Here is a 14,568-nt window from a genome sequence, read left to right as displayed (position 1 = left end):
TACAGTAGTAAACAGACTCTATCTCAAAAACAACAACAACAAAACAACAAAGTGTTGGTTAGTTTCACACAGTATTTTTCTTTTTTTTGGTTAATCTGCTCTACAGCAAATCAGAAATTAAAGTTTTTTTCTCAATTGTCCTGGATATAATTACTAATTTGGAACAGAAATATTTTTACTTCCTAGAATCTAGATGATCAATATTCCTACTACCCAGTATCTCTTACAATATTAAATCACAATGAGTAAAGGATTATGAATTACAGTTTCAGATGAGCTACTAACCTCTAGAATCAATTGATCAAGGAATTCAGGGTGGGGTTGGTTTATGATACAGTTGTTAAGAAAAAAGACAAAGATATAAAACACGTATATACCGACTTCAACAATTTTAAAGTTGTAAGGGAAGGCTTCCATATAACTAATAATATAAAGCCATGTGTGATAATCTTTAAATATTCATAACACAGAAGAAAATATCATATAAAAGTAACTAAGATTATCTTCTTTGGGGGCTAGAATATGCTATAAGGGGTACATCTACTATAAATTTAGGACAAAAGTTTTTTAGTTGAAAGATACAGCAATATAATAAAACATCATAGAATTGCCACCACCATCTTAGTTATTTTCCTCTCGCTGAGACAAAATAGCAGACACTCAAAGTCAAAGGCGAAAGGCTTATTTGGCTCAGGGATGGAAGAGGTTTCAATCCACAATAAACTGGCTCTAAGGCAGAGTGGGAGTGCGGCAACTTTTCATGACAATGTGAGACTGCAAAAGCAACAAGAGACTTTAACAGTGCCTTCCTGCCCCTTTTATAGACTACTTAGGGCGGCCAGAACTCACACCCTTAATCCTAGTGCCCTAGGGCCTAGCACTGCACCAGGAATCAATCTCACACAGTAGATCCAGCCACCTCTGAAAAAGCCTCACCTAAGACCACACGAGACTTTGGGGACTTCTAGACACAAGCCATAACAAACACCAAACTACTGCACAATTATTTTAGATACAATCGTCTCACATTCCTTTAGAGAAAAAAGATGAAGATTACCAAGCAAACAAAAACCAAACTAGTTTCATGGTCTTAATCTATCACATATATAGGAATCATATTTTTTAATCATGTATTTAGATAAATACAAGTAGATATTTTAGATACTGATATTTAGATAAGTATAAATACAATTAACTATTTGATTAATTTAGGAACAAATCCACAAATTAGGTTGAATGAAGCTTTAGTATTAATATTAAGAAGAAAGTGAAAAGAGAGCTTTTCTATCCCTCACTTTAATGGCCAAGGAGCTGCTTTAAATGCTACCTTCTGGCCAGGCATGGTGGCACACACCTGTAATCCCAGCACTGGGGAGGCTGAGGCAGGAGGATCACTGTGAGTTCAAGACCAGCCTGGGCTACACAGTGAGTTCCAGGTCAGTCTCAACTACATAGCAGGACCCTGTCTCAAAAAACAAAGAACAACAACAACAACAACAACAACAACAACAACAAACAAATAAATAAATAAATAAATGCTACCTTCTGAATAAATGCTTCCTTTGTAAAATGAAGGGAAAAAATGTTGCTGACTCTTGGGAAGTACATAAATCAATTATACATTACACTCCTGGCATAAATTTTGCACTAAATCAATGGTTCTTAAGGACAAGTTTTGCCCCCTTGAGGGACATCTGGAAATGTTTAGATACATGTTTGGTTTTAAGTGGTGCTACTGGCATCTCAGTACAGTCCGGGGTGCTGCTGAATATCTTACAATGTTCAGGACAATCTACACACACAGAGGTTATCTGGGCCATTCTGAGGCTGAAAAACCTTGTTTTAAAATTATTAGGTAAGGTAGCCAGGTGGTGCACACCTATAATCCCAGGCACTCGGGAGGCTGAGGCAGGAGGATCACCACTACATAGCGAGATCCTGTCTCAAAAATGTATTTCACACAAGGAAGATTTTATTATTATTATCATTATTATTATTATTGTTATTGTTATTATTATTTTTGGGTTTGAGACAGGGTCCTGCCATGTAGCCCAGGCTGGCTTCAAACTTGAGATAATCCTGCTTCAGGCATGTGTCACCATAGCGAGCTACATAAGGAAGATTTTATCTTTTTTTTTTTTTTTTTTTTTTTTTTTCCCTACCAGTACTGGGAACTGAACTCAGGACCTTGCACTTGCCAGGCAGGCACAACACCAATGAGCTAAACCCCCAGCCCCAATAAGGAATATATTAAAGAGAAGTAGACAATGTGCTGTGCTCTTTCCCAATGGACTTAGTCTTCTTATAGATGACACGACATACTGTTTCAGAGTAGTTTTTAAATGAGACAAACTCTATCCTTTTTAATTTTGAGATATACTTCTTCAGAATTAGTAAATGAGGATGAAGATATCTTTAATCATTATCAATATATAGGGTAGTCTTTAAATATTTCCTTTTTAAGTAACTGATAATCTACGAGTTATGTTCATAAAAAAGATTCTAGCTGATATCACCTGATGTCACCAAAAATGGCAGAGTACTCTAAGTCTCTATCTCCACTGAAGTAGCCAGCGAGTTTGCAGACTATCATATAATATTTTAAGATCTCTGGAATCTAGTAACTTATCATAAACAGAGGGGAGGTTAACGAAAAAAAGCTATTAAATTTCATTACTTAAAGATATCTCTGTCACCGGCCAATGGAATGAAGTCTTCAGTGAGCACTCAGGTAGGGAATATAAAACTATATGCAAAAGTCACTAAACAAATAAACAGGTGCAGTCCACAATAAGTAGTAACAGTAAGTTCTGAGGAGAGGAATTTGATTTCCAGAGTTAACAATATTACAAAAGTCAAATGTCCAAATCATAGCCAAAAATTACAAAGCATGTAAACAAACAAGAAAATAGAGCTCATTCACAGCGAATGAAGAAAGTAACAGACGCTATCACCAAGAGAATGTAGACACTTGATCTACTAAACAAAATCTTTTAACTTTCTTAAGTTTGTACAGAGAGCTGAAGGATACTATGGACAATAAACTATATAGGTAACCAGGAGAATGATGTCTTAAATTTAAAAAAAAAAACACAGGGCCTCGGATTTAGCTCAGTGGCACTGTGCCTGCCTGGCAAGTGCAAGGTCCTGAATTTGATCCCCAGTACCAAAAAAAAAAAAAAAAAAAAAAAAAAAAAAAAGACGCAGAAAGAGCAACCAAAGAAAAACTTTGGTGCTAAGATGAACAAGTAAACAGAACCTAAGGAAACTGTAGCATATCACGAATAGGATCCACACACGATACTGTGGGAGTTTCAGGAGAGAAGAGACTCAGAGAGAATGTCTGAACAAATAATGGTACAAAACTTCTTAAAACTGATAAAAAACAAGAATCTACAAATCCAAGAAGCTGAATGAACATTAAGAAAAACTGCAAAAGATCCCCCTGTATATGTGCTATAATCATACAGTAAAAACTACCCTAACTCAAAGCCATCTGAAAAAAAAACAAAAAACATCAGCAGTGGTAACTACACAGATAAATATAAAAGCCAGTAATATTGTATTTTGGTTTGTAATTTTTTCCTTCACATATGATTTTTAAAAAACAAATACATAACACAGTAATTATAAACATGTTAAAGAACATACCACAGATAATCTGTGCAGTAAGAACATATGGGGGGGTGGGGATGTAGCTCAGCAGCACAGTATCTGCCTGAAAAACATGAGGTCCTGAGTTCAATCCTCAGGACCCAAAAAAAAGAACATATGGGGAAGAACTAGATCTGAGAAGTAGTTCTGTATGCTACTGAATGTAAATCAGTATCAATCCAACCTTGATTGTTATCAAGTTAAAATGCTAAATGTACTCTCCATATTGGCCAACAAAAAAGACTGAAAAATGCAGAAGAGTAAATGAGCAGGCAATCAAATTAGCATATTACTTTTTCTTAGTCACACCATGACTATGGGGATAAAAAAAGAACATGTAAAGAAAACTAAGAAAACAACATTTGAACAACTCTACAAACCAACTACATGTAAGACGTATACACAACACTATCCAACACCAGCATCATTCTCCAAGATAAACTATGTTGCACCAAAAAACAAGTATTAATAAATTTTAAAATGAAAACCAGAGTATCTTCTCTACAATGGAAACAAGAAATTTGCAAATATGTGGAAATTAAACAAAAACCTCTTAAACTACCACTGAGTGAAAGAAGTAATCAGATGATCAGGTGATTAAGAGAAAATATTTTGATACCAATGAAAAGAAAAAGTACAAATCAAAACTTAGAATATTCAGTGCAAATAGTGGTCAAGAAGAAATTTTAGCTATAAATGTCTATATTACAAAAATAAGATAGCTACATGCAATGTCACACACCTGTAATTCCAGCACTATGGGAAGCTGAGGCCAAGAGATCCCAATCCCAAATTGAGCCCAGCCTGGACAACTCAGTGAGACCTGTCTCAGAATGTGAAAGGTGAGGGGTGGTGTTTGGTGGGAATGGAACTCTGTGCAAAAGGCCTTGGTTCAATCCCCACCCACCACTGGAAACAAACAAACCAAAAAAACCAAGAAAGGTCTGAAATCATTAACCCAGTGTGATACTACAAAAAACAAACAAACAAAAAAAGCCTACTTAGTAAGTACGAGGTTCTGAGCTTCTAAGTTTGATCCCCAGTACAAAAATAAATAAATAAATAAACTAAAAAAAAAGTAAATAAATAACAGCTAGTAAAAATGGATAAAGATCACAATTCAGATAAACAGTGAAATTTAACAAAACAGCTGGTTCTTCAAAAACATCATCAAGGGCTGGGGATTTAGCTCAGCAGTGCTGCACCTGGCTGGCAGGAGCAAAGTCCTGAGTTTGATTCCCAGTACCCCCTCACAAAAAAAAAAAAAAAAAAAAAAAAAAAAAAAAAATCAACAAAATTGACAGCCCTTTTCCTGGACCTAATGGAAAAAAGCAAGAAAAAGGAAAAAGAACAACTAAAATCAGAATGGAAAAAGAGATGTGATTACTGACCATACAGAAACAGAAAGAATCAAAGAAATTACTGAGCACTGAGTATACACCAACAAATTAGATGACCCACATGAGATGGACAAATTTCTAGAAACACAGATTACCAAAAACTACTCAGAAATTTAAAACCCAGAATATATGTGAAGCTAGAGATTGAAAAAATAACCTAAGAATGTCTCAACAATATAAAAAAATGTCCAGTACTAGAGGACTTCATAGGTGAACTCCACCTAACACACAAAGAGAAATTAATACCAATCCTTTCCAGACACTTCTAAAAATAGTCAGGCGTGATGGTGCACACCTGTAATCCTAGCCATCAGGATGTTGAGGCAGGACCATCACAATGGACTATAGTGAGTTCAAGGCCAGCTTGGATTATACAGGGATATTCTAACTCAGAAAACCAAACCAAAGCACAGCAACAAAAAACACTTCTAAATCCGTCACCAGCCTCGTAAGCACCAAAAACCAGGTATTAATAAATTTTAAAATGAAAACCATACAGAGAATCTTCTCTAGTCACGATGGAAACAAGAAATTTGCAAATATGTGGAAATTAAACAAAAACCTCTTAAACTACCACTGAGTGAAAGAAGAAATCAGATGATCAGGTGATTAAGAGAAAATATTTGATCCCCAGGACCAAAAACAAACAAACAAACAAACAAAAAAAAACCACAAAGCAAACCATACTTCTAAAAAGTGAAAAACAATACCTTTTAAGTAATTTCATGAGATCAGCATGGCCTTAATGTCCCTAAAACCAATGACAATGACATCAACAGACAACCACACCGTAATACCTTTTATGAATACAGATGCAAAAATCTACAACAAAAATAGCAGCAAACTGCAAACAGCACCCTAAAGGAGCAACATTAAGTATATACAATTTTGGCCAGGTGTAGTGGCACACGCCTGTAATCCCAGAACCAGGGAGGCTGAGACAGGAGGATAGCTGTGAGTTTGAGACCAGCCTGGGCTACATAGTGAGTTCCAGGTTAGTATGAAAAAAAAAGCATATACAATTTTAACTTGCTAATTTTTTAAAAATCTGTTATTTGAAAAAGGATTATACTCCTTGACCAAGTTAGATTTCTTCCAAGGTGTTTTACCACATTAAAGTCAATCGGTTTCTCCTTTGCAAAATTAAACACAATGAATAAAAGACCTAAATATAAAAGCTAAAATTATAGAACTGTCACAAGAAAAGATAAGAGGAAAGTTTCATGAACATGGATTTGCAAATAGAGTCTTGAATATGACATCAAAATATAGGCAACGAGAAAAAAAAGACAATTGTACTTCTTACAAATGAAAACCCTCTGTGCCTCAGCTAGGTTCAATAGTACATGTCAGTTCTAGTACTAAGGAAACTGAAGTGGGCTACCAAGTGAGCCAAGGTATTCAAAACCAGCCTGAGACCTAGCCTCAATGACAATGACAATAACAGAAACAGCAGCAGCACATCAAAGGACACCATCAACGGAGAGGAACACAACCCAGAGAATGGGAGAAAATATTTACAAACAACATATAGGCTAAGGGATTAATATTAAGAACATATAAAGAACTCCTACAAGTCAACCACAAAAATAAACTCAAAGGTGGCAAAAGATTTAAATAGAAAGACCTCTGAAAAGATATTTAACATTTGTAGTCCTTAGGAAAATGCAAATCAAAGGAAATAATCAGATACTACTATACTATACTATTTTTTTAAAAAACCCAAATCACAGAAAAATACAAGGAATGTACAAGATGTTGAGAAAGTGGACCTGCACACTCCACTGGTGGGAATGTAAACAAATAGCATGCCTGCTCTGGTTAACAATATAATGGTTCCTACACAATTAAAACAGCATTACCAAATGACCCAGCAATTCTAGGTATGTGTCAGTACCTCTCAATGGATACATGGGTATACTCATGCACGCCCATACACACAGTGAGCAATAAGATTATGAGAGATGAAACAACATGAATGAAGCCTGAAGATTTATTTATTTATAAAATAAACCAGTCACAAAATAACAAAATTTGTAGTACTCTAGCTAAATGAAGTACCATGAATAGTCAAAGTCATAGAGATAGAAGGCAGAACCGTGACTATGAGTGGGGGCAGAGATTATTTAATGGGTAAAGAGCTTTAGTTTGGGATGAATAAAAAGTTAAGGAGACACACAGGGGTAATGGATCAAAACAATGTGATGCAGGTAATATTACTGAATTATACAGTTAAAATGCTTAAATAGAAAAGTTATGTTTAGTATACCACTTAAGTATATTATTTTACCTCAATTTTTTTTTAAAAAGCCCATTTAAAAAAGAATCCAGTAGGACCAGGGATTTAGCTTTGCAGCACCATGCCAGCATTGCAAGCACAAGGTCCTGAGTTCAATCCACAGTACAAAAAAAAAAAGATAATCCATTATAATGCTGAGAAAGTCTATACACTTAACTTAAAGAGCCCTGAACAAGAGCCTGAATTCTTTATTCAGGAAGACCACAAAGATAATCCTCACCAGAAGAATATAAAATTCTAAAAGAGAAGATACTATCTCAGTAAATCTACAGAACCTGCAATAGTACATATGTATACAGAGAAAAATGAGCTCTGTTTTTAACATTAAGTGAAGTGTTACCACTGTTAGTATCAGAAGTACTTTCCACTAGCTATAAAGGGAATTAAGGGAAATATCTTATCACTAATAAAATAACTATGAGAATAGTAAAGCATTACATAAAGTTACTGTATTTAACATAGGTTTAGTAATACTACCAATACTAAATATTATATTTAACATAGTATTAATACTGTGCTGTTATATGTAATAAAAGTAGTTTTCTCCAAAACTGTATTGCCAAGAGTCAATTTCGACTCCCTGCATTTCTGATATACAATATATTGAACTAGGGAAATCTTTAAATGGCACAGGGTAGTCCAAAGACCAAAGATTTGGAGACAGACAGATATGAATTCCGGCATTGTCATTTTCCCAGTGTGCTGACAACGTAGCAAGTTATCTGCATCTTTTCATTTCTTTTGTCTACTACCTTTAATCTTATTTTTGTCACTTCAATTCTATCTCAAATGAGTAGGAAATAACTTTATAATCTTAATACTTTTGCCTCTAAATTAAAGATGAACATGATCAGGAAGCTCACAGAAAACCAAACTATTTTGTACCCTGCTCCCACACAACCAAGGTACACAGGTGAACATTAATTGGCACTGTAACTTGGAGATGTGGACGTGGTGAAACTACCAAAATAACCATTAGTCATAAAAGAAGACAATTTTGCCAAAGAAAACTGGAGTCAAAAGAATTAAAGGAATTATAATTGTTACAAAAATGTTTTAAAACTCTGCAAGGGAGGTCAGTGAGGTCAATCCTGAATAAAAATATTCTTGGTATTTAGGGGTGGAACATGAAGAAAGGGTAGGAAGAGGGAAAGGGGAAAAAAAACAAGTTCTACAGACTTCAATTTTCCAGGACTTATTAGAATTTGGGAAAGCAATCAAATGTTTCTAAGTATGCTAGCTATTAAATGCTATTATAACAGAACCAGTGTGCTCAATCTATACTGTAATAAAACTACAGGTAATGATATATATCTTGAAAAAAAACACAATTAATAAATTAAACAAGAAAAATCATAGAAAAAATTTAAATAAGTTCATATGCTAAAAGCCAATGAAGTAGTTCACTTTGTGAAGCAATTATAGTAAGAATATAAAGAAACACAATAAAATGTCATTATTTGGAGTCTCCACTTCCACAAGACTATAATCTCCATGAGGGAAAAAAAATGTTGGTTTAATCACTGCTGTTTGCCCACTGCCTGAAACAAAATAGTGTTTAGCATATAAAAGATGTTCAACAGATATTTGTTCACTAAATATCTCTTCTCTTTCTTAATATCAATTTCCCAATCAGTATAGCCTTCCGTTTCAGTTTTGTTATTCTATATTTATGTATTTCCCTAACTTTGAAAAAGATTTTAAAACAATCCAAAAGATAATTCGGTCCTTTTTAAAACTTCTTTTCAAATTTCCGTGTGTATGTTTTCAGCCTTTTTAAACTTTACTAAGAGCATAACTTGAATCAAAACATAAAGCTTTGCAACATAATTATTTACAGCCTGAGCACAACTATCATGTCATATTTACTCTTAGGAGGAGGAGGAGGAAGTTCCTTACATATCCCAGTGTAAAACTGGTAATAAATTCTCCTGAAGTCAAGCTGTTCCAGTAGCTTCTCCAGATGCCAGTCATTCAATGACAGTCTTTGTTGTAGTACAATTTCCTAATTTTAAGAGGGATTTATTTCCCCAAGAATTTCATAGTTTAGGCATCATGTGTGTGCTGTACTTGAGGAAATATACCTGTTTCTTTTAAAAACATTTTGTAACAAGAATACGTCAATAAAATTGGCAAACCTACATGACTTATTTCTTCAAAACTAGCAAGGCATTTCCCCCTGCCAAAAGAGCTATCCCTCACTGTCTCAACTAGTTAGGCAGTCCTTCAGACAAACAATTTGTAAATGTACTTAAAACTACATAGGTAAGCTCATTTTCACTATTTTTCAATTCTACTGACACAGCAAGAATCTAGAGGCTGGTATATATTACCACTTTTCTGATCAGTGAAAAGGAAAAAGAGAATTTCTAAACCTGTGGCAGGGAAAAATCCTTCCAAGTCCATGAAGATGATGGAAACACCTTTGATGCCATTATGTAATAATTTTGAGTCAACTATCTTATTTGCAAGACTTTCTGCAAATTACTGTTGATTTTTTCCTTCTAAAAATTTAAAGCCAGGACTGGTGACACATATCCATAATCTCAGCTCTAGGGAGGCTGAGGCAGGAGGATTACCCAAGTTCAAGGCCAGCCTGAACTATACAGAGAAATCCTATCTCCAAAAAAAGTTCTAGATTGAAAACTTGCATACTATATATTTTTATTTCTCAACTATAAGCTATAAAACCCTGATAAAATCAAGTATACCATAATATTCATTATCTTCATAATAAAATTCTTTCATATAGTAATAGTAGACTTTCCTTATATTTTAAGCTTTAATAAAAATAAGTGAGTAACATCTTTTCAAAAAAATACACATTTTCATTTCATTACCCCAATTAAATGACATCCTGCGCAAGGAAAAAAATAAAGCCTAAAGAGCAATTCAACAAAGACCAAATATCTAATTGTGAATGAGCCCAAATTAATTATATATATTGCATTTCATCTTGCTATTATGTGTGGGACATGAAAGAAGTAGCTGTATAATTTTCCCAGTATTTCAGACAAGACCGGGCATGTTCAAGGTGGTATGGCCCTAGACTCCCAGTATTTCAAAAATACTTTTTTTTTTTTTCTTCACTAAGTTAGGACAATTCCCATATAGCATTTGTGTACTTCTGATTTCCAACAATGTACACAAATGTTTAACAAGGCCTTTTCAAGAATAAAAACAACAACTTACTGTCTCGGAGTGTTTCCCAAGCCCACTGATCATTTTTGAAGAAGAGATGCCTTTTGATTTCTTCTACACCATTTCTGCCTAATCTCACTTCTCTGATTAGAGACAAAGGAAGAAAAGTAATTAAACATTTAAGATCTTACTATAACACATCTAGGCTTATTTTAAGCAAAACACCAAGCCTGTACAGATCTATGTCACCCTGAAATTATACTGTCACATAATTTTCATCTCAAATAGAAAATAAATTGAAGACTGAGAACAATAAAGTAACTTTTTAAGCAAAGTGTGATGTGTATCCCTATAATCCCATTACTCTGGGAGGCTGAAGCAGGAAGGTAAGTTCAAGCCTAGCTGAGACAACTTAGCAAGAACTTGTCCCAAAATTAAAAAAAAAAAAAAAAAAAACCCAAACAAACAAAAAACAACAGCTGAGGTTGTAGATCAATGCAAAGGCCCTGGGTTCAAGCCCCATGACTGAAAACAAGAATTTTTTTTTTAACTATAAAAAAATACACAAAAACAGATTTGTTAGTCTTTCATGAATTTCTGATAATATTGACCAAATGAATCATCTTGCTCCATCTGCATAAATAAAACTCAGTGCATTTGCTTGACAGTTTTTTTTTATAGTGATGAAGTTATGCATTTTTTGGTGCAACAAACTTCACACCAAATGATACCAACAACTTTAGAAAAATCTCTTGTAAAACTTAATTTTCATTTTTAACTTCAATTTTCCTGACCAATTAAAAACCAATGACAACTATATGAGAAAAGGAAAAAAATGGAAACAAAGTGTTTGTAAATAGGGGAGAGTGGAGGGGGTGAAGGGAGAGCAGGGGAATGGGGGAAAAATGAGAACCAAGATCTGTCGTATAAGGGTAATAAGATCCCAATGACGAATGTAACTGTGCTTTATACTTAAAAAGTAACAATAAACTCAGTAAGATTTAAAAAATGACAACTAATTACTGGCACTGCTACAAAATTCAAAGCTTTAACTGGACAAGTTACTGTTCCCTGGCCTCTCTTTGGTGATTCTTTTTAATGTGCCTTTAAAAGAACTGGAAAGAACTCAGCACTGTTCGTTCCCTAGCAGAATGCTTATAAATAACAAGAATGCTCCAAACCCCGAATTTTCCCATCATAGAAGATAAATTGTTAAATGTCTGACACTTTCACTAGGAAGCTATTACTAACTCTCAGACTGGATTAAAAAATACATTCTAGGGCACATAGTACTTATCTCATTGTAATTATCTCTCTGACCACAGATCTTTGATTTGTCTATTTTCCCCCCAAAAGATTATGAAGTAGCTGAGAAAAATGTATCATGCTTTCTTCTATATGCCTAGCACCTAACTCACAGCATAGTAAAGTTACTTAGAGTAAAATAAAAATTTGAAAACTATACCTCCTTTCAAGCTGTAAAAGATGTATATTTTTGGGCCAGGGATTTAGCTCAGTGGTGCTGCCACCTGCCTCGCAAACGCAAGGACCGAGTTCGATCCCAGGTACCAAAAAAAAAAAAAAAAGATGTATTTTTAAAAAGCAAGTTAGATTTAATTAAAGTGAATTTCAAATTGAAGCATATGTACTAGACCTCCCTATTTAAATTAACAATATACAATCATCCAAATTAAATGAGATCTTACTAAGTCATCTGGTTCACTTTTAAATGTGAAAGTAAACCACATAAGTGCTCGCCTAGCATGCACAAGGTTCTGTGTTTAATTCCCAGGAATGCAAAAATTAAAAATAAAAGATAAAGCACAGGAGTTTATACAATATGCTAGCTGTTTCAAAAATACATACAAGTATATAAAATGCTTATTGAACCTAAAGAACACAACAGCAATAACTAAAAGAAAGGAGGCAGATAATGTGTATTATGTTTTATAGCTTTGTGCTATTTCTTCAGTATAATATGTCATCAAATAGAAAAAGGAATAAATCGGAAGATGTACCATCTTTTTTATATAACTGGGGGCAAATGGTCCAATTAAAGTAATATATACCACTGATATGAGATGCACTCTAATTTCAGAAACTTAAGAAGGCTAATATCAGAGATTTAAGAAAAAAAAAAACCTTAGGCTTGGTAGATTAAAAACTATCGTGATGATAATTAAGCGAGTTGAAAATTTAACAAAATAATTATCTGGTATCAGTCATCAGCCAAGACTATTATTACTGCAACTGCTTACAGTAAGTGAACTGAGACACAGAAAAGATACCAGAATATAATAAAATTGTACTAGGTTTCATTGTCATAAATGATTTGGGGAACGACTGCTTTTATATTCTGAGAGTTCATATGTAGGAGCTCAGATGTGGGCTTTAAAAATTGAGTAGCCAGATGAGAATTCCTTAGAAGTTCAATGTTAAGAATATTTACCTGTCAGTAAGAAAGGCACAAATAAGGTTTTTTGCTTCTTTTGATATATCATTGTCATCAGGGAAGGTAAGTGAATTTTTATGGTTCATAATCTTACTGTAAGTTCCAACCAAAGAATCTGCATAGAAGGGCGTATCACCTGAAAAGTTGACAGAGAAAACAAAAGCAAAATAACACACATTTGAAAACAATCTATTTCACAGAAAAAACATCAATGTTACCTATTGAAAATTACTAAATACATGTTAAACTAAAAGCATACACTTACTATTTAAAGAGATACATCACAAAGTTGCTCTAAGCCTTTCTTTTAAAAAACATACAGAGCAGTTTGGATCATACATTGCTTAATGTAATAATTATTATCTTAGAAGCAGGTGGTAAATTTTGGCTTGAGCCACTATATTAGAGGTACACAGAACTTTCCTTTACTCACCTACAAGCATTTCATATAAAAATACTCCAACTGACCACCAGTCACATTCTCGTCCGTAATAACCATCACCACCTTGGGATTTTAATACTTCAGGAGAAATATAATCAGGTGTTCCAACTGCTGTATCACATCGTACCATACCTTCCTAGAAAAAGTGTCACATTCAATTTCAATTACTAAGTACAGATTTTTTAAAAACTCAATTATTTAAAATAAATTTTGTAATATAAACTGTGGAACTCAGTCTTTGGGCTGTAAAATATACCAAAACTTAATGCAAACTTTCCAAAAAGTAACACATAGCTTAACCATATATACATGCTATATATACAATATATGCAGAGTCCACAATATATGCATATAATATATATGCAATAGTGATTTTTCTTTTTGTTTTTTGGGACAAGGTCTATGTAGTTGAGGCTGGTCTTGAACGCACTATGTAGTCCAGGCTGGCCTCAAACTCGTGGTGATCCTCAGCCTCCCAAGTGCTGGGATTACAGGCAGGAGCCACCACACCTGGCACCACACTAGTCATGGGGGGGGCGGTCAGACTCAGGACCTTGCACTTGCGAGGCAGGCGGTAGCACCACTGAACTAAATCCCTGGCCCTACAGTAGTGATTTCTGATATTGGCATCATTTAGTATTTCCCAAATTGTGCCAACATAATGATCTTATATTAATCTGTAGAGAACAAGTACATAAGCTAATGCAGCCAGATTGAGGGGCTGATGGGATAAAGGGCTTTATAATTTATAAATACTGATTTCATCATTTTTTTACTAATTAGCTGTTTAATTATCCTTGAATCTGTGAAGTTTCACAACAAAGGTTAACAATACAAATATGTATGCAGTAAAGGGCATGATAGTGTTAAGGACACTGTATACATACATGACTCATTTAATACCCTCCTCCAAAATTATTTACTCATAACCTACTTCATGAATTATAACTAAATGTTCCCATAAAAGTTCTCAGGGAGTGTTTCCTTCTAACTAATACATTTCCTTTTAAAACAATAAATGTAAAGCCATGCATGGTGGCGCACGCCTGTAATCCCAGCACTCGGGAGGCCGAGGCAGGAGGATCACTATAAGTTAAAGACCAGCCTGAGCTACATAGTGAGTTCCAGGTCAGTCTCAACTACATAGTGAGACCCTGTCTCAAAAAAAAAAAAAAATAAT

The 14,568-nt window shown here is 34.3% G+C and overlaps 1 protein-coding gene across 3 annotated transcripts in view; it reads right to left on the bottom strand.

Annotated features, from left to right (window-relative positions):
• The window catches only part of Rock1 (Rho associated coiled-coil containing protein kinase 1), a 124,102-nt gene that overhangs the window by 59,810 nt on the left and 49,724 nt on the right, over positions 1 to 14,568 (bottom strand). For all 3 annotated transcript variants that reach the window (XM_010638700.1, XM_010638701.1, XM_010638702.1), the window contains exons 7-9: positions 13,380 to 13,524; positions 12,944 to 13,082; positions 10,546 to 10,637 (exon numbers count right to left, since the gene is read on the bottom strand). In XM_010638700.1, the coding sequence (XP_010637002.1) occupies positions 10,546 to 10,637; positions 12,944 to 13,082; positions 13,380 to 13,524 (376 nt within the window). The remainder of the gene's footprint in view (positions 1 to 10,545; positions 10,638 to 12,943; positions 13,083 to 13,379; positions 13,525 to 14,568) is intronic.

The sequence above is a fragment of the Fukomys damarensis genome, unplaced genomic scaffold (assembly GCF_012274545.1).
Source record: "Fukomys damarensis isolate Sample0158 unplaced genomic scaffold, DMR_v1.0_HiC HiC_scaffold_30, whole genome shotgun sequence".
Lineage (NCBI taxonomy): Eukaryota > Metazoa > Chordata > Mammalia > Rodentia > Bathyergidae > Fukomys > Fukomys damarensis.
This window is presented reverse-complemented; position numbering and strand designations above follow the sequence as displayed.